The sequence below is a fragment of the Salvelinus alpinus genome, chromosome 9 (genome assembly GCF_045679555.1).
Source record: "Salvelinus alpinus chromosome 9, SLU_Salpinus.1, whole genome shotgun sequence".
Taxonomy (NCBI): Eukaryota; Metazoa; Chordata; class Actinopteri; order Salmoniformes; family Salmonidae; genus Salvelinus; species Salvelinus alpinus.
In genome coordinates this window covers 38,673,040-38,695,706 of record NC_092094.1, presented here as the reverse complement: position 1 = coordinate 38,695,706, position 22,667 = coordinate 38,673,040, and the positions used below count along the sequence as shown (strand labels likewise).

At 43.3% G+C, this 22,667-nt stretch overlaps 1 protein-coding gene across 1 annotated transcript; it reads right to left on the bottom strand.

Annotated features, from left to right (window-relative positions):
* Positions 1–311: 311 nt before the first annotated feature.
* On the bottom strand, positions 312–22,402 carry LOC139530100 (uncharacterized). The gene is made up of 5 exons (XM_071326201.1): positions 22,186–22,402; positions 16,101–16,241; positions 15,830–16,004; positions 15,268–15,664; positions 312–638 (listed from the first exon to the last, which is right to left on the bottom strand). The coding sequence occupies exons 1-5, from the start codon at positions 22,306–22,308 to the stop codon at positions 488–490; spliced, it is 987 nt and encodes a 328-aa protein (XP_071182302.1). The 5' UTR covers positions 22,309–22,402; the 3' UTR covers positions 312–487.
* Positions 22,403–22,667: the final 265 nt, after the last annotated feature.

Here is a 22,667-nt window from a genome sequence, read left to right as displayed (position 1 = left end):
ACAGAGACCGACAGGTGATGATCCACCACTCTGCTGCTTCACCAGCTTCCTCTAGTGGCCTAATGGAAACACTGCATATTCTGTCACATTTTACCATGCACTTACAAGTTAGGTTTGAGTCAAGCCAGAGGAAGCGGTGAAGCGAGAGGTCCATGCCTGTCAAAATCTGTCCACGTGGGAATACCATGATAAACTGCCTTTGGTTCAACGACTCTCATTGTTAGGGCGGAGACCATCTCGTCATTATATACAGTATCTCTGGTAAAGTTGAGTTTTTTTCCCCCCGTGACTTGACTCGTTGAATTTGTAAATGAATTTGGATAGCTTTTATTTTAGACACAGCAAAAAAAGAAAACACATTTCAAGTATTTTGTTTTTGAAGATATAAAGGACAGATCACAGTTATCACAGTACGCGTTGAACTTTACAAGAATGTATTTATCATGTGTGTGTTCATGATTTATGTGTGTCTATCTGTGTCTGTATCTCATCTTGGGGATGGAGGGGGAGAGTCCTTGAATAGCTTGCTGATATCAATGTCAGAGTCTTTCATATGAGGATGGATGTCCATATCGATGCCACTGTCCTTACACTGCTGGAGCAGAGTTCTGATGTTACTCTCAGACAGACGCAGGTACCTGTACACACACACGTAGCATGATGTACTGCAGCAGTCATTACAGCATGCGGCTGTTGCATTGCAATTAATACCATTTCATCTTAATATCAATATTCCATCTGCGTTATCAGTGATTGGATTCAATATATTAGAACAGCTTGAAGGCCGCAGTATACGTTTTTTTAGTTTTTTTATCTCTTTGGTGAATTTAGAAAAAATCTTAGTACAAAACTCCAAACTGGTAACACTTGTAACGCAGCCAGTCTTACATGTTTTAAAGCCTTTAGTTGTGCATTCATAACACTGTTTTCACATTAGGCAATACACTTGCACTACCCACTATACATTACACTGGTCAGTCAATCGAATGCTCTTCCCTCTGCTAGCCTCTAGCTGACTCGATGGTTAACCCGTTTGTTTGTTTTCATTTCTCACAATTTACTATCCTTGATGTGCTAGATAACTTGCTTAAAACTGATGTTAAAAAATCCACTGGGGCTGATATGCTTGATCCATTTTTGCTGCAGTTCTCTGCCCCCCTGATTGCTGAATCATTAACCCATATTTTTAACCTGACAATTATATCTGGTACTGGTTTGGAAGGCGGCCCATGTACTCCAACTTCACAAAAGGTGGTGACCCTTATTACCGACCTATTTCTAAACGTTCTTGTCTAGCTAAAATATTTCAATCTTTTATTCATTCTCAGCTAAGATCTTATTTTTGAAAACATATTCTAAATGTACATCAGTCAGGTTTTAGACCAGGTCATAGCACTATCCCTGCTGCATCCCTAGTTATAAATGATGTGCTTAACTGTATGGATAAAAGGCAACATTGCGCTGCCTTCTTCATTGACCTGTCAAAGGCTTTCGATACTGTTGATCACTCACTGCTAATTGATAGGCTTTCCTCAATTGGCCAAGACCAGGCTGCATGTAATTGGTTTAAAAATTATTTGACAGATTGAATTCAATGTACAGTGCCTTCGGCCTTGACTTTTTGCACATTTTGTTACGTTACAGTGTTATTCTAAAATGTATTAAATGTTTTTTTTCTCTGCAATCTACACACAATACCCCATAATGACGAAGCGAAAACAGGTTTTTCAATTTTTTTACTAAAAACAGAAATACCTTATTTACATAAGTAAAGACCCTTTGCTATCCATTGATCATCCTTGAGATTTCTACAACTTGATTGGAGTCACCTGTGGTAAATTTAACTGACTGGACATGATTTTGAAAGGCATACACCTGTCTATATAAGGTCCCACAGTTGACAGTGCATGTCAGAGCAAAATCCAAGCCATGGAGGTTGAGGGAATTGTTCGTAGAGCTGCGAGGCACAGAACTGAGGCACAGAGCTGGCCGCCCGGCCGAACTGAGCAATCATGGGAGAAGGGCCTTGGTCAGGGAAGTGACCAAGAACCCATGGTCACTCTGACAGAGCTCTAGAGTTCCTCTGTGGAGATGAGAGAACCTTGCAGACACTCCCAAAATACAGGTGTGCCAAGCTTGTAGGGGGAGTGATGAGCTCTCCAGCAGAGTCTCACAACTCAATCGCTAGTTGGAAACTGTTTGCTGCCCCTCCCAAAATATAGAATTTGTAGATAATTGGCCCTCTTTCTGGGACTCACCCACAAACAGGACCAAGCCTGGCATGCTGAGGAGTGATGGACTCCATCCTAGCTGGAGGGTTGCTCTCATCTTATCTATGAACATAGACAGGCCTCTAACTCCACAATGAGATAGGGTGCAGGCCAGGCAGCAGGCTGTTAGCCAACCTGCCAGCTTAGTGGAGTCTGCCACTAGCCCAGTCAGTGTAGTCAGCTCAGCTATCCCCATTGAGACCGTGTCTGTGCCTCGATCTAGGTTGAGCAAAACAAAACATGGCGGTGTTTGCCTTAGCAATCTCACTGGAATAAAGACCTCCTCTATTCCTGTCATTATTGAAAGAGATCTCAAAATAGGGTTACTTAATGTTAGATCCCTCACTTCCATTGCAATCATAGTCAATGAACTAATCACTGATCATAATCTTGATGTCATTGGCCTAACTGAAACATGGCTCAAGCCTGATGAATGTTGGAGTACAAAAATCAGTTAACCACCTAACTGAGGATATTAATTGAACCTTGCGTAATGGAAGGGTGAACTCTGTAGTTCTGTTCAGGACTACACGATGGACAAAGACACCCACACGCAAATACATTCATGATTTCTTATTCCAAACGGGACGCGGTTTGTGTGCAAACTATATGATTAATGTGAAAATAATTCTGAAATGTATTGACGATAAGTGTCTTTTTTTCTCTCTCTCTCTCTCTCTCTCTCTCTCTCTCTCTCTCTCTCTCTCTCTCTCTCTCTCTCTCTCTCTCTCTCTCTCTCTCTCTCTCTCTCTCTCTCTCTCTCCACGTTGTTGGGTAAAATGCCATATTGTGTCAGTCCTCTAGGGACTTATTTCTCATGTATAAGTGTGTTTGTTATCCTGTTATTATTTAGTTAGCTAGTAATTAAACAATTAAACCAATTTGTGTAGTGCTGAATCATGAGCAAGGCTGGGTTTTTTGCAGATGCATGAGGTTACGACTGTTCAGAATGATGATATGATAAGAGGTAATGATTAATAAGATGGCTGTTCAGAATGATGATATGGTAAGAGGTAATGATTAATAAGATGACTGTTCAGAATGATGATATGGTAAGAGGTAATGATTAAGAAGATGGCTGTTCAGAATGATGATATGGTAAGAGGTAATGATTAATAAGATGGCTGTTCAGAATCATGATATGATAAGAGGTAATGATTAATAAGATGGCTGTTCAGAATGATGATATGGTAAGAGGTAATGATTAATAAGATGGCTGTTCAGAATGATGATATGGTAAGAGGTAATGATTAATAATATGACTGTTCAGAATGATGATATGGTAAGAGGTAATGATTAATAAGATGGCTGTTCAGAATGATGATATGGTAAGAGGTAATGATTAATAAGATGACTGTTCAGAATGATGATATGGTAAGAGGTAATGATTAATAAGATGACTGTTCAGAATGATGATATGGTAAGAGGTAATGATTAATAAGATGGCTGTTCAGAATGATGATATGGTAAGAGGTAATGATTAATAAGATGACTGTTCAGAATGATGATATGGTAAGAGGTAATGATTAATAAGATGACTGTTCAGAATGATGATATGATAAGAGGTAATGATTAATAAAATGGCTGTTTATCGATGAAATAGATACAGTATATACCTTTATAGAGTTTAATTTGGGAGATGGTAACTCTTTAAACAACCTATTCTGTGGTACCCCAAATCCTAATTAGTTCATTGTTACATGATTAATTGAATTGGGTAACAATTAAACATAGTTAGTGGATTAAATAAATAACAGTCATCAGATTAATGAAAGTAGTCATGATACTACATTTCGATGACACATGGTGAAGCCCCAAAATTGCCCTCCCTGGAAGCCTGTGTTTCAGACATAAGGAAGTGGATGGCGGCACATGTTTTACTTTTAAACTTGGACAAAACAGAGATGCTAGTTCTAGGTCCCAACAAACAAAGAGATCTGCTGTTGGATCTGACAATTGTTGTACAGTCGTCTCAAATAAAACTGTGAAGGACTACTGCGTTACTCTCGACACTGATCTCTCTCTCTTATCAAGAATATTTCAAGGACAGCTTTTTTCCATCTTCGTAACATTGCAAAAATCTGAAACTTTTTGTCAAAAAATTATGCAGAAAAGCTGATCGATGCTTTTGTCACGTCTAGATTAGACTACTGCAATGCTCTACTCTCCGGCTACCCGGATGAAGCACTAAATACAATTCAGCTAGTGCTAAACACGGCTGCTAGAATCCTGACTAAAACCCCCAAATTTAAACACATTACTCCAGTGCTAGCCTCTACATTTGGCTTCCTGTTAAGGCCAGGGCTGATTTCAAGGTTTTACTGCTAACCTACAAAGCATTACATGGGCTTGCTCCTACCTGTCTCCGGTTTGGTCATGCCGTACATACCTACACGTACGCTACAGTCACAAGACGCAGGCCTCCTTATTGTCCCTAGAATTTCTAAGCAAACAGCTGGAGGCAGGGCCTTCTCCTATAGAGCTCCATTTTTATGGAATTATCTGTCTATCCATGTGAGAGACGCAGACTCGGTCTCGACCTTCAAGTCCTTACTAAAGACTCATCTCTTCAGTAGGTCCTATGATTGAGTGTAGTCTGGCCCAGGGGTGCGATGGTAAACGGCAAGGCACTGGAGCGACGACCTGCCCTTGCTGTCTCTGCCTAACCGGCTCTCCTCTCTCCACTGGGATTCTCTGCCTCTGACCCTATTACGAGGGCTGAGTCACTGGTTTACTAGTGCTCTTCCATGCTGTCCCTAGGAGGGGTGCGTCACTTGAGTGGGTTGAGTCACAGATGTGATCTTCCTGTCCGGTTTTGCACCATCTCAGGCTCGTGTGCTGGAGGAGATCTTTGTGGGCTATACTCAGCCTTGTCTCAGGGTAGTAAGTTGGTGGTCTGTTGATATCCCTCTAGTGGTGTGGGGACTGTGCTTTGGCAAAGTCGGTAGGGTTATATCCTGCCTGGTTGGCCCTGTCCAGGGGTATTGTCGGACGGGGCAGACAGTGTCCCCCGACCCACCCCTGTTCCAGTCTCCAGTATCTATGCTGCAATTGTCTATGTCTAGGGTCAGTCAGTTATATCTGGTGTAATTCTCCTGTCTTATCTGGTGTCCTGTGTGAATTTAAGTATCCTCCCTCTAGTTCTCTCTCTCTCCCTATCTCCCTCCCAGGGGACCTGAGCCCTAGGATAATTCCTCAGGACTACCTGGCTTGATGACTCCTGGCTGTCCCCAGTCCACCTGGCTGTGCTGCTGCTCCAGTTTAAACTGTTCTGACTGTGGCTAGGGAACCCTGACCTGTTCACCGGACGTGCTACCTTGTTCCGGACCTGCTATTTTCTACTCTCTCTCTCTACAGGCACCTTCTGTCTCGACCTCTGAATGCTCGGCTATGAAAAGCCAACTGACATTTCCTCCTGAGGTACTGACCTGTTGCACCCTCTACAACCACTGTGATCATCTTGAAGAACAATCTGGCCTTAAATGGCCATGTACTCTTATAATCTCCACCTGTCACAGCCAGAAGAGGACTTGCCACCCCTCAGAGCCTGGTTGCTCTCTAGGTTTCTTCCTAGATTCCTGCCTTTCTAGGGAGTTTTTCCTAGCCACCATGCTTTTACATCTGCATTGCGTGCTGTTTGGGGTTTAGGCTGGGTTTCTGTATAGCACTTTGTGACATCTGCTGATTTAAAAAGGGCTTTATAAATACATTTGATTGATTGATTGATTGTAGCATCATACCTAAGATTTGAGTCTGTAATCGCTGCCAAAGGTGCTTCAACAAAGTACTGAGTAAAGGGTCTGAATACTTATGAAAATGTGATATTTCAGTTTCTTTTTGGAAATTTCAGAATTTTTAGAATAAGGCTGTAACGTAAAACAAAATGTGGAAAAAGTCAAGAGGTCTGAATACTTTCTGAATGCACTGTATGTCTACTGATGGTGTTAAATCACGTTTCCTGGATATTACGAAAGGTGTCCCGCAGGGGTCGTACTTTTTACTGTTAACAATAACAATATCGAAAAAAATTTGCCTGCACTTGTATGCCGATGATACTGTTGTGTATGCTACTGCCCCCACGGTTGACCACGCTCTGAACTACAGTCTGCCTTCATTGTATTACAGGAAAACTTTATTGGCATGAAATTAGTACTGAATGCAGGTAAAACTAAGTATATGTTGTTCAATAAAGCGCATAAAAATAAGACTGATTTAAGCATATGTATTGGTGGTGGCCATATTGATCGTGTCCGTGCTTTTAAATATCCGGGCATCTGGATAGATGAAAATCTGTCCTTTGAAAAGCATATTGATGAGTTAAGAAGCTGAGAATACAAATGGGCTTCTTCTATAGAAATAGGTCCTGCCTCTCGCTAAATAGTAGAATGCAGATTATTCAGTATTGTGTTGCTGTGCGTTTTGTTGCTGTGCGTTTTGCTGCCAACTTTACTTTACTTTGCTAGCTGACAACTTTACGTTTTTTTTGTTTTGTTTTTAATTACCGTTTATATTTTTAGTTTTTCCATCGCAACTTTTTTCCCTCATTCAACTTTTTCACTCCGGACGCTTTATCTGGACATGGTTCGTCAACACCTTCAACAGCCGAAGCTAAGTAGTAACATTAACATGATGTCTTCTAATTGCAGTCGCTGTACTCATAATATACAGGAGAACGATCGCCTTACGGCGAGAATAGCTGTGCTACAAGCCCAGCTTCAGACGCAATCGTTAGGCAAGGGTAATTTCAGTGTAGGAAAGGAAGAAACAGCGTCTGTGCCACCAGTAAGTACAGATAGTAACGTTAGTATAAATCCCCCCGCACAGTCCCCGCAGCCGGACAACTTTCTCATGGCTTCCGGAGGGAAATGCTGTTGGAATGCTCAACCGGTGTCGCTCATTCAGCCGACAGAAACTTTCAACCGGTTCTCCCCATTATGTAGCGAGTCGGAGTCTGAGTCTGAGTCTTCTCTTGTCTCTACTCCTCCCGTTACGGGGTCTGAGACGCCGAAGGCTCCCACCATTAGCTCTGACAAATTGAAAACCCTAGTCATTGGCGACTCCATTACCCGCAGTATTAGACTTAAAGCGAATCACCCAGCGATCATACACTGTTTACCAGGGGGCAGGGCTACCGACGTTAAGGCTAATCTAAAGATGGTGCTGGCTAAAGCTAAATCTGGCGAGTGTAGAGAGTATAGAGATATTGTTATCCACGTCGGCACCAACGATGTTAGGATGAAACAGTCAGAGGTCACCAAGTGCAACATAGCTTCAGCGTGTAAATCAGCTAGAAAGATGTGTCGGCATCGAGTAATTGTCTCTGGCCCCCTCCCAGTTAGGGGGAGTGATGAGCTCTACAGCAGAGTCTCAGCACTCAATCGCTGGTTGAAAACTGTTTTCTGCCCCTCCCAAAAGATAGAATTTGTAGATAATTGGCCCTCTTTCTGGGACTCACCCACAAACAGGACCAAGCCTGACCTGCTGAGGAGTGACGGACTCCATCCTAGCTGGAGGGGTGCTCTCATCTTATCTACCAACATAGATAGGGCTCTAACTCCTCTAGCCCCACAATGAAATAGGGTGCAGGCCAGGCAGCAGGCTGTTAGCCAACCTGCCAGCTTAGTGGAGTCTGCCAATAGCACAGTCAGTGTAGTCAGCTCAGCCATACCCATTGAGACTGTGTCTGTGCCTCGACCTAGGTTGGGCAAAACTAAACATGGCGGTGTTCGCCTTAGCAATCTTATTAGGATAAAGACCTCCTCCATTCCTGCCATTATTGAAAGAGATCGTGATACCTCACATCTCAAAATAGGGTTACTTAATGTTAGATCCCTCACTTCAAAGGCAGTCATAGTCAATGAACTAATCACTGATCATAATCTTGATGTGATTGGCCTGACTGAAACATGGCTTAAGCCTGATGAATTTACTGTGTTAAATGAGGCCTCACCTCCTGGTTACACTAGTGACCATATCCCCCGTGCATCCCGCAAAGGCGGAGGTGTTGCTAACATTTACGATAGCAAATTTCAATTTACAAAAAAAAAAATGGCGTTTTCGTCTTTTGAGCTTCTAGTCATGAAATCTATGCAGCCTACTCAATCACTTTTTATAGCTACTGTTTACAGGCCTCCTGGGCCATATACAGCGTTCCTCTCTGAGTTTCCTGAATTCCTATCAGACCTTGTAGTCATAGCAGATCATATTCTAATTTTTGGTGATTTTAATATTCACATGGAGAAGTCCACAGACCCACTCCAAAAGTCTTTCGGAGCCATCATCGACTCAGTGGGTTTTGTCCAACATGTCTCTGGACCTACTCACTGCCACAGTCATACTCTGGACCTAGTTTTGTCCCATGGAATAAATGTTGTAGATCTTAATGTTTTTCCACATAATCCTGGACTATCGGACCACCATTTTATTACGTTTGCAATCGCAACAAATAATCTGCTCAGACCCCAACCAAGGAGCATCAAAAGTCGTGCTATAAATTCTCAGACAACACAAAAATTCCTTGATGCCCTTCCAGACTCCTTCTGCCTACCCAAGGACGTCAGAGGACAAAAATCAGTTAACCACCTAACTGAGGAACTCAATTTAACCTTGCGCAATACCCTAGATGCAGTTGCACCCCTAAAAACGAAAAACATTTGTCATAAGAAACTAGCTCCCTGGTATACAGAAAATACCCGAGCTTTGAAGCAAGCTTCCAGGAAATTGGAACGGAAATGGCGCCACACCAAACTGGAAGTCTTCCGACTAGCTTGGAAAGACAGTACCGTGCAGTACCGAAGAGCCCTCACTGCTGCTCGATCATCCTACTTTTCCAACTTAATCGAGGAAAATAAGAACAATCCAAAATTTATTTTTGATACTGTTGCGAAACTAACTAAAAAGCAGCATTCCCCAAGAGAGGATGGCTTTCACTTCAGCAGTAATAAATTCATGAACTTCTTTGAGGAAAAGATCATGACCATTAGAAAGCAAATTACGGACTCCTCTTTGAATCTGCGTATTCCTCCAGGGCTTAGCTGTCCTGGATCTGCACAGCTCTGCGAGGGCCTGGGATCGGGAGAGACACTTAAGTGTTTTAGTACTATATCTCTTGACACAATGATGAAAATAATCATGGCCTCTAAACCTTCAAGCTGCATACTGGATCCTATTCCTACTAAACTGCTGAAGGAGCTGCTTCCTGTGCTTGGCCCTCCTATGTTGAACATAATAAACAGCTCTCTATCCACCGGATGTGTACCAAACTCACTAAAAGTGGCAGTGATAAAGCCTCTCTTGAAAAAGCCAAACCTTGACCCGGAAAATATAAAAAACTATCGGCCTATATCAAATCTTCCATTCCTCTCAAAAATTTTAGAAAAAGCTGTTGCGCAGCAACTCACTGCCTTTCTGAAGACAAACAATGTATACGAAATGCTTCAGTCTGGTTTTAGACCCCATCATAGCACTGAGACTGCACTTGTGAAGGTGGTAAATGACCTTTTAATGGCGTCAGACCGAGGCTCTGCATCTGTCCTCGTGCTACTAGACCTTAGTGCTGCCTTTGACACCATCGATCACCACATTCTTTTGGAGAGACTGGAAACCCAAATTGGTCTACACGGACAAGTTCTGGCCTGGTTTAGATCTTACCTGTCGGAAAGATATCAGTTTGTCTCTGTGAATGGTCTGTCCTCTGACAAATCAACTGTACATTTCGGTGTTCCTCAAGGTTCCGTTTTAGGACCACTATTGTTTTCACTATATATTTTACCTCTTGGGGATGTTATTCGAAAACATAATGTTAACTTTCACTGCTATGCGGATGACACACAGCTGTACATTTCAATGAAACATGGTGAAGCCCCAAAATTGCCCTCGCTAGAAGCCTGTGTTTCAGACATAAGGAAGTGGATGGCTGAAAACTTTCTACTTTTAAACTCGGACAAAACAGAGATGCTTGTTCTAGGTCCCAAGAAACAAAGAGATCTTCTGTTAAATCTGACAATTCATCTTGATGGTTGTAAAGTCGTCTCAAATAAAACTGTGAAGGACCTCGGCGTTACTCTTGACCCTGATCTCTCTTTTGACGAACATATCAAGACTGTTTCAAGGACAGCTTTTTTCCATCTACGTAACATTGCAAAAATCAGAAATTTTCTGTCCAAAAATGATGCAGAAAAATTAATCCATGCATTTGTTACTTCTAGGTTAGACTACTGCAATGCTCTACTTTCCGGCTACCCGGATAAAGCACTAAATAAACTTCAGTTAGTGCTAAATACGGCTGCTAGAATCCTGACTAGAACCAAGAAATTTGATCATATTACTCCAGTGCTAGCTTCCCTACACTGGCTTCCTGTTAAGGCAAGGGCTGATTTCAAGGTTTTATTGTTAACCTATAAAGCGTTACATGGGCTTGCTCCTACCTATCTTTCCGAGTTGGTCCTGCCGTACATACCAATACGTACGCTACGGTCACAAGACGCAGGCCTCCTAATTGTCCCTAGAATTTCTAAGCAAACAGCGGGAGGCAGGGCTTTCTCCTATAGATCTCCATTTTTATGGAACAGTCTGTCTATCCATGTGAGAGACGCAGACTCGGTCTCAACCTTTAAGTCTTTACTGAAGACTTATCTCTTCAGTAGGTCATATGATTGAGTGTAGTCTGGCCCAGGAGTGTGAAGGTGAACGGAAAGGCTCTGGAGCAACGAACCACCCTTGCTGTCTCTGCCAGGCCGGTTCCCCTCTCTCCACTGGGATTCTCTGCCTCTAACCCTGTTACAGGGGCTGAGTCACTGGCTTGCTGGTGCTCTTTCATGCCGTCCCTAGGAGGGGTGCGTCACTTGAGTGGGTTGAGTTACTGACGTGATCTTCCTGTCTGGGTTGGCGCCCCCCCCTTGGTTTGTGCTGTGGTGGAGACCTTTGTGGGCTATACTCGGCCTTGTCTCAGGATTGTAAGTTGGTGGTTGAGGATTTCCCTCTAGTGGTGCGGGGGCTGTGCTTTGGCAAAGTGGGTGGGGTTATATCCTTCCTGTTTGGCCCTGTCCGGGGGTTTCTTTGGATGGGGCCACAGTGTCTCCTGACCGCTCCTGTCTCAGCCTCCAGTATTTATGCTGCAGTAGTTTATGTGTCGGGGGGCTAGGGTCAGTTGGTTACCTGGAGTACTTCTCCTGTCTTATCCAGTGTCCTGTGTGAATTTAAGTATGCTCTCTCTAATTCTCTCGTTCTCTCTTTCTCTCTGAGAACCTGAGCCCTAGGACCATACGTCAGGACTACCGGGCTTGATGACACCTTGCTGTCCCCAGTCCGCCTGGCCTTGCTGCTATTCCAGTTTCAACTGTTCTGCCTGCGGTTACGGAACCCTTACCTGTCCCAGACCTGCTGTTTTCAACTCTTAATGATCGGCTATGAAAAGCCAACTGAGATTTATTCCTGATTATTATTTGACCATGCTTGTCATTTATGAACATTTTGAAAATCTTGGCTCTCTCTAATTTTCTCCTTCTCTCTTTCTTTCTCTCGGAGGACCTGAGCCCTAGGACCATACGTCGGGACTACCGGCCGTGGTGACTCCTTGCTGTCCCCAGTCCGCCTGGCCTTGCTGCTATTCCAGTTTCAACTGTTCTGCCTGCGGTTATGGAACCCCTACCTGTCCCAGACCTGCTGTTTTCAACTCTTAATGATCGGCTATGAAAAGCCAACTGAGATTTATTCCTGATTATTATTTGACCATGCTTGTCATTTATGAACATTTTGAAAATCTTGGCTCTCTCTAATTTTCTCCTTCTCTCTTTCTTTCTCTCGGAGGACCTGGGCCCTAGGACCATGCGTCGGGACTGCCGCCCGTGGTGACTCCTTGCTGTCCCCAGTCCGCCTGGCCTTGCTGCTATTCTAGTTTCAGCTGTTCTGCCTGCGGTTATGGAACCGCCACCTGTCCCAGACCTGTTGTTTTTCAACTCTTGATGATCGGCTATGAAAAGCCAACTGAAAATTATTCATGATTATTATTTGACCATGCTTGTCACTTATGAACATTTTTGAACATCTTGGCATAGTTCTGTTATAATCTCCACCCGGCACAGCCAGAAGAGGACTGGCCACCCCTCATAGCCTGGTTCCTCTCTAGGTTTCTTCCTAGGTTTTGGCCTTTCTAGGGAGTTTTTCCTAGCCACCGTGCTTCTACACCTGCATTACTAGCTGTTTGGGGTTTTAGGCTGGGTGTCTGTACAGCACTTCGAGATATTAGCTGATGTACGAAGGGCTATATAAAAATAAAATTGAAAAATTGATTGAGTAGACGTTCCTATCGGTCCTAGACTATGGCGACATCATCTGTATGAACACAGCTGCCACTTCATTAAAGCCTTTAGATGCAGTTTCTCATAGCGCACTGCGCTTTATTACGGGCAACAGGTTTAGTACTCGTCACTGCATTCTCTACCAGAAAGTTGGTTGGCCTTCTTCGATGTCACGTAGGTTGATACATTGCTATGTTTTCATTTATGAAGCCCTTTTACAAAAAGTCACACTGTACCTAACATCATTACTAAACTTTAGACATACGAGTTACCACAACTGGTCTCAAGTATAGTTAACTCTGGAAATTCCTTTGGTCTCCACTGAGTTAGATAAATCAGCTTTAAGTTTTCTTGCACCTTATTTGTGGAACAATCGTTGAAATGTTCTTAAATTTGATGTTCTCATGCATCTAGGGAAATTCAGAAAGCTGATTGAGAACTTTATTAATGATGAATGTGTTTGTTTGTTTATGACTGTTTTTCTTTCTGCTTGCATTTTGTATTTATATTTTGAAGTGTGTATTTTCTGGAATTTATGTAATTCAGGGCTCATCTGTAAAGGAGACCTTGGTATCAGTATGACTCCCTGATCAAATAAAGGTTAAATAAATAATAATTGACTTAACATCAAATTTCATTATTTCTATCCCATGTGATCAAAGGTGTGATCATTGAAGATACAGAGCATTTGGAAAGTATTCAGACCCCTTCACTTTTTCCACATTTTGTTACGTTACAACCTTATTCTAAAATGGATTAAATCGTCCCCCCCCCCTTCAAGCTACACACAATACCCCATAATGACAAAGCTAAAACAGGTTTTTTAGAATTTTTGCAAATTTATAAACAAAAACAAAATTGAAATATTACATTTACATAAGTAAAAAGACCCTTTACTCAGTGCTTTGTTGAAGCACCTTTGGCAGCAATTACAACCTTGAGTCTTCTTGGGTATGACACTACAAGCTTGGCACACCTGTATTTGGGGAGTTTCTCCCATTCTTCTCTGCAGATCCTCTCAAGCTCCGTCAGGTTGGATGGGAACAGCTAGGTTCTCTCCAGAGATGTTCGATCGGGTTCAAGTCCAGGCTCTGGTTGGGCCACTCAAGGACATTCAGAAACGTATCCCAAAGCCACTCCTGCGTTGTCTTGGCTGTGTGCTTAGGGTTCATTGTCCTGTTGGAAGGTGAACCTTTGCCCCAGTCTGAGGTCCTGAGCGCTCTAGAGCAGGTTTTCATCAAGGATCTCTCTATACTTTGCTCCGTCCATCTTTCCGTCGATCCTGACTAGTCTCCCTGCCCCTGAAAAACATCCCCACAGCATGATGCTTGCTCCACCATGCTTCACCGTAGGGATGGTGCAAGGTTTCCTCCAGACGTGACACTTGGCATTCAGGCCAAAGAGTTCAATCTTGGTTTCATCAGACCAGAGAATCTTGTTTCTCATGGTCTGAGAGTCCCTTAGGTCCCTTAGGTGCCATAGACCGCTGCGCCACTCAGGAGCCCGGGAGAATAAGGTTCTAACTTAGTAAAATGTGGAACAAGTCAAGGGCTCTGAATACTTTCCGAATGCACAGTATCTTTCACAATGTAATCAAATGAAATAAAAGAAACAATGTTTAGCAGGCACTAGTTTGCATCAAGCCTGTCTTGAGCATTTAGCCATATGTTCTCATGGAAATTGCAGTAAATATACCCATTGTTCATGCACCTGGGGAAAAACCTTTAGGTATGGGGAATCCAAGCCTGACATAGGTCTGGGTTGAAATCACTGCATGCCTTATCTATGGCCTGACTGAGGGTGGTACGCTCATGCGGGATGGAAATCATATGTACATCTTCCACCTTTACTGTAATTGTGTACTGTATTTTACAGTATTGTATTGTACTTTTTTTAATATAACCTTTTTTTTAACTAGGCAAGTCAGATTGTATTGTACTACAGTATTGTATTGTACCCCCCCCCCCCCCCCCCACACCAAAAAGACCCCAGCAACTTCATTTCGGATACATATTTGATTTACTGTACCGATGCATTTCTTTCTTGTTTTGGACTTTCTGGATTATTTGCATAGCATATTGGTATTGTATTGATATTGTATTACTGCACTGTAGGGAGTAGAAACACAAGCATTTCGCTGCACCTGCTGTAACATCTGCTAATCTGTGTACCCGACCAATAAACTTTGATTTGATTTGTTACATATAGTACATCTCAGATCTTCACTTACTGTGAAGTAAAATCATAATAGTCATCATCATAGTAGTACATGCGAGTATATACTGTACACAAATATAAATGCAACATGCAACAATTTCAAAGATTTTGTTGAGTTACAGTTCATATAAGGATATCAGTCAATTGAAATAAATAAATTATGCCCTAATCTATGGATTTTACATGACTGGGCAGGGGCGCAGCCATAGGTGGGCTTGGTAGGGCATAGGCCCATCCAATTGGAAGCCAGGCTGACCCACTGGGGAGCCAGGGCCAGCCAATCAGAATTAGTTTTTCCCCACAAATGGGCTTACAGAAATATTACTTAGTCAACTGAAAATGTGCTTAGAGTTTTGAAACAAGTGCCTTTATGATGATCTGTTTTGAGTTTTCTACTAAGAGCTGGGATTTACCACATACTTGTGAAAATTGCACCAAAGCGATAAAAAAAACGGTAATATACTGTATGTATCTCTTCTCACCTGCAGCGCAGGGCCTCCGGGGGGCGTAGTGTGAGGTTGCGTCGGTCCTGTCTCTCCTGTTCAGTGGCCCTAGCCCGAGTGATCAGCTCCCTCACCCTCTTCTGCAGCAGAGGGAAGCCCAGAACAGCCTCCTGCAGCCCATGGAGCTCCGGGGACAGCTGGGGGGGAAGCAAGGCCAGCAGGCTGGGGGTGGGGAGCAGGGGTGTAGTGCTGCCATCCAGGCTCAGGGTACTGGGGGTCAAGCTCAGGGTACTGGGGTGCTGGCTGGGTCGTGGGGTCAGACCCCCGTAACACCTACCCCCCCTTGAGGAGGAGGGGTTCTCTGACAGGGTGTCTCTGGGCCACAGATGGTGGGGGGACATGGTGTCCCCGTTAATGGTAAGAGGGAGAATCAGACCTGGAGAGAGGTGCAGAGATGACCAGAGATTATTACACTAGTTGTTTAAGCACTCTATTACACCAGCTACTATTGCAGATTGTAGGGCATTAATTGCAGTAAGGAGGAAAAAAATAGTTGTTTCTGTGTTTTGTTCTACAGATACAGGTACTTCAGTGTACTGACTTCTGTGGCTGGTTCGTGGGGATGGGGCGGCGGTGCTCTGGGGGATCCTGAACAGAGGGCTGTTGAGAGAGCAGGAGGAGCAGTCCTCTCGGCTGGCATGGGACGGGGGGCAGGTGGGGAGCTGTACCCTGCTGCCCCCTCCACTAAGCTCAGCCCTGCTGTTATCACTAGGTCTCTGGAGGGGAGAGAGGCACATGCTCAAAATCCTCATACTCAGTCCAATTAACTGAATTCTGCACTACTCACAGTATGTTAACACACGTCATATTACCTGGAATAGTGTTTGGCTTCTGAAAGTAGGAGACACGCTAGTTAGCCTCCTCAGGTTCTGTTTGACCCTCCTCTCCTCCTGTAGCCAGCAGTTCTTGTGTAGACTTTCCATGCTGCTGAGGGCCTGGTTCAGCTTCTTAAACTGATAGAGACACATACCAGTGAGTATATCCCCCCTATGAAAATACACTTTTACTTAGGCCTTTGCATCTTTCCATTTTTTATTATATATATATATAAATATATATATATATATATTTCTCCCCAGTTTCGTGATATCCAATTGCGATCTTGTCGCTGCTTCTCAACGGACTTCGGAGATGCGAAGGTCGAGTCAGGCGTCCTCCGAAACATGATCCTCCAAAACGCCCTTCTCTCTGAGAAAATACCGCTCAACTGATGATGGCAGTCAGCCTGCAGGCACCCGGCCCACCACAAGGAGTCGCTAGAGCGCGATGAGCCAAGTAAAGCCCCCCCGGCCAAATCCTGCCCTAACCCGGAACAAGGCTGGGCCAATTGTGTGCCACCCTATGGGACACCCGGTCACAGCCGGTACTGACACAGCCTGAGATCAAACCTGGGTCTGTAGTGATGCCTCTAGTCCTGCAATGCAGTGCCTTAGACCGCTGCGCCACTCGGGAGGCCCTGTATGCACCTTTTCAACCACCTTGTTGATTTCAGTTTATGTTATCTGCCTAACCCACTCAGGGGTCTGTACCCAGCTTGCACATAATATTCTGAGAACCATATATTTCTAATAGCTTGGTGATTGCGTACTTGCCCTAAAGTTATTTTGCATACAACCTTCCACAACTTTCTGGGAATGGTGCAGGATAGTTGCTTGACTTTGGAACCTTCTCAGCACATTTAAGGAACATAATTTTCTTGGTATTTCATTATTTTAACAAAACGTTTCCTGAAAGTTCAAACGTGGTTACATTTCTTTTAGGTAATGTTCTAGAAACGTTCTCCAACTGGTTTGACATTGGGAATGTTCTCAAATAGTTCAGAGAATGTTAAGAAACAACATTCCTTTTTACATTTTTTTTAACCTTTATTTAACCAGGTAGGCCAGTTGAGAACAAGATCTCATTTACAACTGCGACCTGGCCAAGACAAAGCAAAGCAGTGCGACACAAACAACAACACAGAGTTACACATGGAATAAACAAACATAGAGTCAATAACACAATAGAAAAAATCTATATACTGTGTGTGCAAATTAGGTAAGATTAGGGAGGTAAGTGCAATAAATAGGCCATAGTGGCGAAGTAATTACAATTTAGCAATTAAACACTGGAGTGATAGATGTGCAGAAGGTGAATGTGCAAGTAGAGATACTGGGGTGCAATGGAGCAAAATAATAATAACAATATGGGTATGAAGTAGTTGGATCGGCTATTTACAGTTGGCTATGTACAGGTGCAATGATCTGTGAGCTGCTCTGACAGCTGATGCTTAAAGTTAGTGAGGGAGATATGAGTCTCCAGCTTCAGTGATTTTTGCAATTCGTTCCAGTCATTGGCAGCAGAGAACTGGAAGGAAAGCCGGCCAGAGGAGGAATTGGCTTTGGGGGTGACCAGTGAAATATACCTGCTGGAGCGCGTGCTACTGGTGGGTGCTGCTATGGTGACCAGTGAGCTGAGATAAAGCGGGGCTTTACCTAGCAGACTTATAGATGTCCTGGAGCCAGTGGGTTTGGTGGCGAATATGAAGCGAGGGCCAGCCAATGAGAGCATACAGGTCGCAGTGGTGGGTAGTATATGGGGCTTTGGTGACAAAACGGATGGCACTGTGATAGACTGCATCCAATTTGCTGAGTAGAGCATTGGAAGCTATTTTGTAAATAACATCGCCGAAGTCACGGATCGGTAGGATAGTCAGTTTTACGAGGGTGTGTTTGGCAGCGTGAGTGAAGGATGCTTTGTTGCAAAATAGGAATCCAATTCTAGATTTAATTTTGGATTGGAGATGCTTAATGTGAGTCTGAAAGGAGAGTTTACAGTCTAACCAGACACCTAGGTATTTGTTGTTGTCCACATATTCTTAGTCAGAACCGTCCAGAGTAGTGATGCTGGACGGGCAGGTGCGGGCAGCGATCGATTGAAGAGCATGCATTTACTTTTACTAGCATTTAAGAGCAGTTGGAGGCCACGGAAGGAGAGTTGTATGGCATTGAAGCTCGTCTGGAGGATAACACAGTGTCCAAAGAAGGGCCAGAAGTATACAGAATGGTGTCGTCTGCGTAGAGGTGGATCAGAGAATCACCAGCAGTAAGAGCAACATCATTGATGTATACAGAGATAAGAGTCTGCCCGAGAATTGAGCCCTGTGGCACCCCAATAGAGACTGCCAGAGGTCTGGACAACAGGCCCTCCGATTTGACACACTGAACTCTGTCTGAGAAGTAGTTGGTGAACCAGGCGAGGCAGTCATTTGAGAAACCGAGGCTATTGAGTCTGCCGGTTAAGAATGCAGTGATTGACAGAGTCGAAAGCATTGGCCAGGTCGATGAAGACGGCTGCACAGTATTGTCTTTTATCGATGGCGGTTATGATATCGTTTAGGACCTTGAGCGTGGCTGAGGTGCACCCATGACCAGCTCGGAAACCAGATTGCATAGCGGAGAAGGTATGGTGGGATTCAAAATGGTTGGTGATCTGTTTGTTAACTTGGCTTCCGAAGACTTTAGATAGGCAGGGTAGGATAGATATAGGTCTGTAACAGTTTGGGTCTAGAGTGTCAGCTTTCCAATCTTTAGGTGATCTCAGACGATATGAAAGAGAGGTTGAACAGGCTAGTGATAGGGGTTGCAACAATTTTGGAGGATAATTTTAGAAAGAGAGGGTCCAGATTGTCAAGCCCAGCTGATTTTTATGGGTCCAGATTTTGCAGCTCTTTCAGAACACCAGCTATCTGGATTTGGATGAAGGAGAAATGGGGGAGGCTTGGGCAAGTTGCTGTGGGGGGTGCAGGGTTGTTGACCAGGGTAGGGGTGGCCAGGTGGAAAGAATGGCCAGCCGTAGAAAAATGCTTATTGAAATTCTCAATTATTGTAGATTTATCGGTGGTGACAGTGTTTCCTAGCCTCAGTGCAGTGGGCAGCTGGGAGGAGGTGCTCTTATTTTCCATGGACTTTACAGTGTCCCAAAACGTTTTGGAGTTTGTGCAACAGAATGCAGATTTCTGTTTGAAAAAGCTAGCCTTTGCTTTCCTAACTGCCTGTGTATATTGGTTCCTAACTTCCCTGAAAAGTTGCATATCGATGCTAATGCAGTACGCCACAGGATGTTTTTGTGCTGGTGGAGGGCAGTCAGGTCTGGAGTGAACCAAGGGCTATATCTGTTCTTAGTTCAATTTTTTTGGAATGGGGCATGCTTATTTAAGATGGTGAGGAAAGGACTTTTAAAGAATAAGCAGGCATCCTCTACTGACAGAATGAGGTCAATATGCTTCCAGGATACCCGGGCCAGGTCGAGTAGAAAGGCCTGCTCGCTGAAGTGTTTTAGGGAGCGTTTGACAGTAATGAGGGGTGGTCGTTTGACTGCAGACCCATTACGGACGCAGGCAATGAGGCAGTGATTGCTAAGATCCTGGTTGAAGACAGCAGAGGTGTATTTAGAGGGCAGGTTGGTCAGGATGATATCTATGAGGGTGCCCGTGTTTACGGATTTGGGGTTGTACCTGGTAGGTTCATTGATCATTTGTGTGAGATTGAGGGCATCTAGCTTAGATTATAGGACGGCCGGGGTGTTAAGCATGTCCCAGTTTAGGTCACCTAACAGTACAAGCTCTGAAGATAGATGGGGGCAATCAATTCACATATGGTGTCCAGGCCACAGCTGAGGGCTGAAGGTGGTCGATAACAAGCGGCAACATTGAGAGACTTGTTTCTGGAAAGGTGGATTTTTAGAAGTAGAAGCTCGAATTGTTTGGGCACAAACCTGGATAGTATGACAGAACTCTGCAGTCTATCTCTGCAGTAGATTGCAACTCCGCCCCCTTCGGCAGTTCTATCTTGTCGAAAAATGTTATAGTTAGGAATGGAAATTTCAGGATTTTTGGTGGCCTTCAGGATTCAGACACGGCTAGGACTTCTTCTGTGGGAATGTCAGTAGTTCAGCATAACGTTTCCTACTGGTTTCCTCATGGTTCTATTTAAAGTAATGTTCTCAAATGGTTCCAAGAACGTTAAACAGAAACACAAGTTCCCATGTGGTTCTATTTAATGTCAGTTTTACTATATTCTGGTTAAGTTCTCAAAAATGGGGACTTAAGCGAGATTCTCAGAACTTTCAGAGAATTTATGGTTCTCTTTTATGTCAGTTCTTGGCAATATTCTGGGAATGTTCAAAATAATTGAATTGTACCACAGGTTGGTGGCACCTTAATAGGGGAGAACGGCCTTGTGGTACTAACTGGAGCGGAATCAGTGGAATGGTGTCAAATACATCAAAATCAAATCAAATCAAATTTTATTTGTCACATGCGCCGAATACAACAGGTGTAGTAGACCTTACAGTGAAATGCTTACTTAACCAACAATGCACTTTTAAGAAAATACCTTTAAAAAAAGTAGCAGCAGTAAATAACAGTAGTGAGGCTATATACAGGGTGTACCGGTACAGAGTCAATGTGCGGGGGCACCGGCGTCGAGGTAATTGAGGTAATATGTACATGTAGGTAGAGTTATTAAAGTGACTATGCATAGATAATAACAGAGAGTAGCGGTTCAGGAGTCTTGTGGCTTGGGGGTAGAATCTGTTTAGAAGCCTCTTTGACCTAGACTCTGCTTCCGCTTGCCGTGCGGTAGCAGAGAGAACAGTCTATGACTAGGGTGGTATGGTTACTGCGGTTAGTATGAGTATTCGAACACAGCTATGGTTTCCAGGTGTTTGATGCCATTCCATTTGCGCCGTTCCGGCCATTATTATGAGCCTCCACTGAACACATTAACATCAATAATCTCTAAATTCCATTCTCAGAACATGAGGAAAACTTTCTATTAAAAACACAAACTTTAATGTTCAGAGAATGTTCTAAGAATGTTATTTAAAAACATATAAATTCCGTTCCAAGCATCAACAAACCTAGCCTCTGTCTTGTTTACACCTGATCTTAATGCTTTGAAATGGGGTAATTTCAGGTAGAATAAAATGAACAGCTTTGTATATGAAATACAAAACATGTTATGGTAGCTCCATCCTGGTGGCACAGAGGACTTAATTCCATTGCTAGAGAACAGGACAGAAAATCATAGGTTTGAATCACACTGATGCCGTGTCACAATAAAAAATACATGTGTTCGCATGATTAATGCCTAATGAATTTCATATCAGCGAACGTTAAGGAAGTTATTGAAAAATCTCAAAATAACCTAGAATTTCCAATCTCAGAGCATTAATAAAACTTTTAAGGAACCAGAGTAAAACCTTCTCAGAATCTCCCTGCAACCTAAAAATATACGTCCCAGAACAGGCAAAACGTTCACTTCTGTAAACCAAAAACATACGTTACCACAACTTCTAAGAAACCAAATGTGCTAGCTAGGTATTCATAGGATGCACCTCTGTCACTTGGTCACCTCATAGCATTGTTATAAACGTTCTCAAGCCGCCCTCTATTGGCAGCATCATAGTGGTGCATTTAAGTGGTGATAAACCCAGTCATCCTGGACGGAGGCTAACTACTGTTTCGTATAAATTACACTAGAGTGCCTGGAAATACGATGACATTGCTAAAGTCGTCATATTTAGTAGGAAACAACTTAGCCAGCATTATCATGTCCTCAAATTTACTTTAGACAGATGGCAATGTTGTCATTAGCAAGCAAATTTTATTTTAAAAAGCTAGCAATGCTAGCTAGCTAAAATCCCGGTGACATCAAAATGACAAAAGGTTTTCCTACTAATTATTTGCTTCGTTTTGAATGTCATTGAATTTCCAAGCCACTGTAATGCACTTTTGATCAAATCTTCATCAGCGCTCACTGACGACCCATTAAGTAGAATGCTCAATCGGGCATCAGTTCAAGACGAACGTTCAAAATAATATTGTGACGAAACATGCAACACATGAATACTAACCCTGAAAGCCTCTTTGTGGTTGGCAACTCTGAGTAATTTGACATTTTTGCCATCGATCCAGTCCAAGGTGACAGGGGGTGTTCTCCCTCTGGGATGGACATCACCGTGATTTGACCTGGGCATCCTAAAGACTGTGGGATCTAGTACCAAGCAGGTTTGTTTCTCTCACCACAGAATGTTGGGAAACACAAAGTTCTTTCAGCTTTGTGATGTCACTGATGATTTAAAATTGGAATTCTATGGATTCTATTAGAAGTCTATGGATGTTCCTTTCCCCTTGTTCTTAACAGGTTCCAAACAGGTTCACATAATAATAAGGAATTCCCCTCCATCAAATCCACAAATTGGGGAAAACAAACATACTCACTACTTGTACATTAGCTGTATAGTTCATTTGTTTGTGTTGTTGGTCTTGGCTAGCTTAATGTTCCGGTCGGTAGCTAGCTAGCACTCACTCATAAATTCATTAGGCCCTAATCTAT

Bases quoted from the DNA above. Each gene is read 5' to 3' on its own strand.
- LOC139530100 (XM_071326201.1), bottom strand. From the start codon at position 22,308: ATGCCCAGGTCAAATCACGGTGATGTCCATCCCAGAGGGAGAACACCC. The intron at 15,665-15,829 runs GTCAGTACACTG...ACCTCTCTCCAG, and splicing joins CCCACGAACCAGCCACAGAA to GTCTGATTCTCCCTCTTACC. The intron at 639-15,267 runs GTGAGAAGAGAT...GTGTGTGTACAG, and splicing joins CCGGAGGCCCTGCGCTGCAG to GTACCTGCGTCTGTCTGAGA.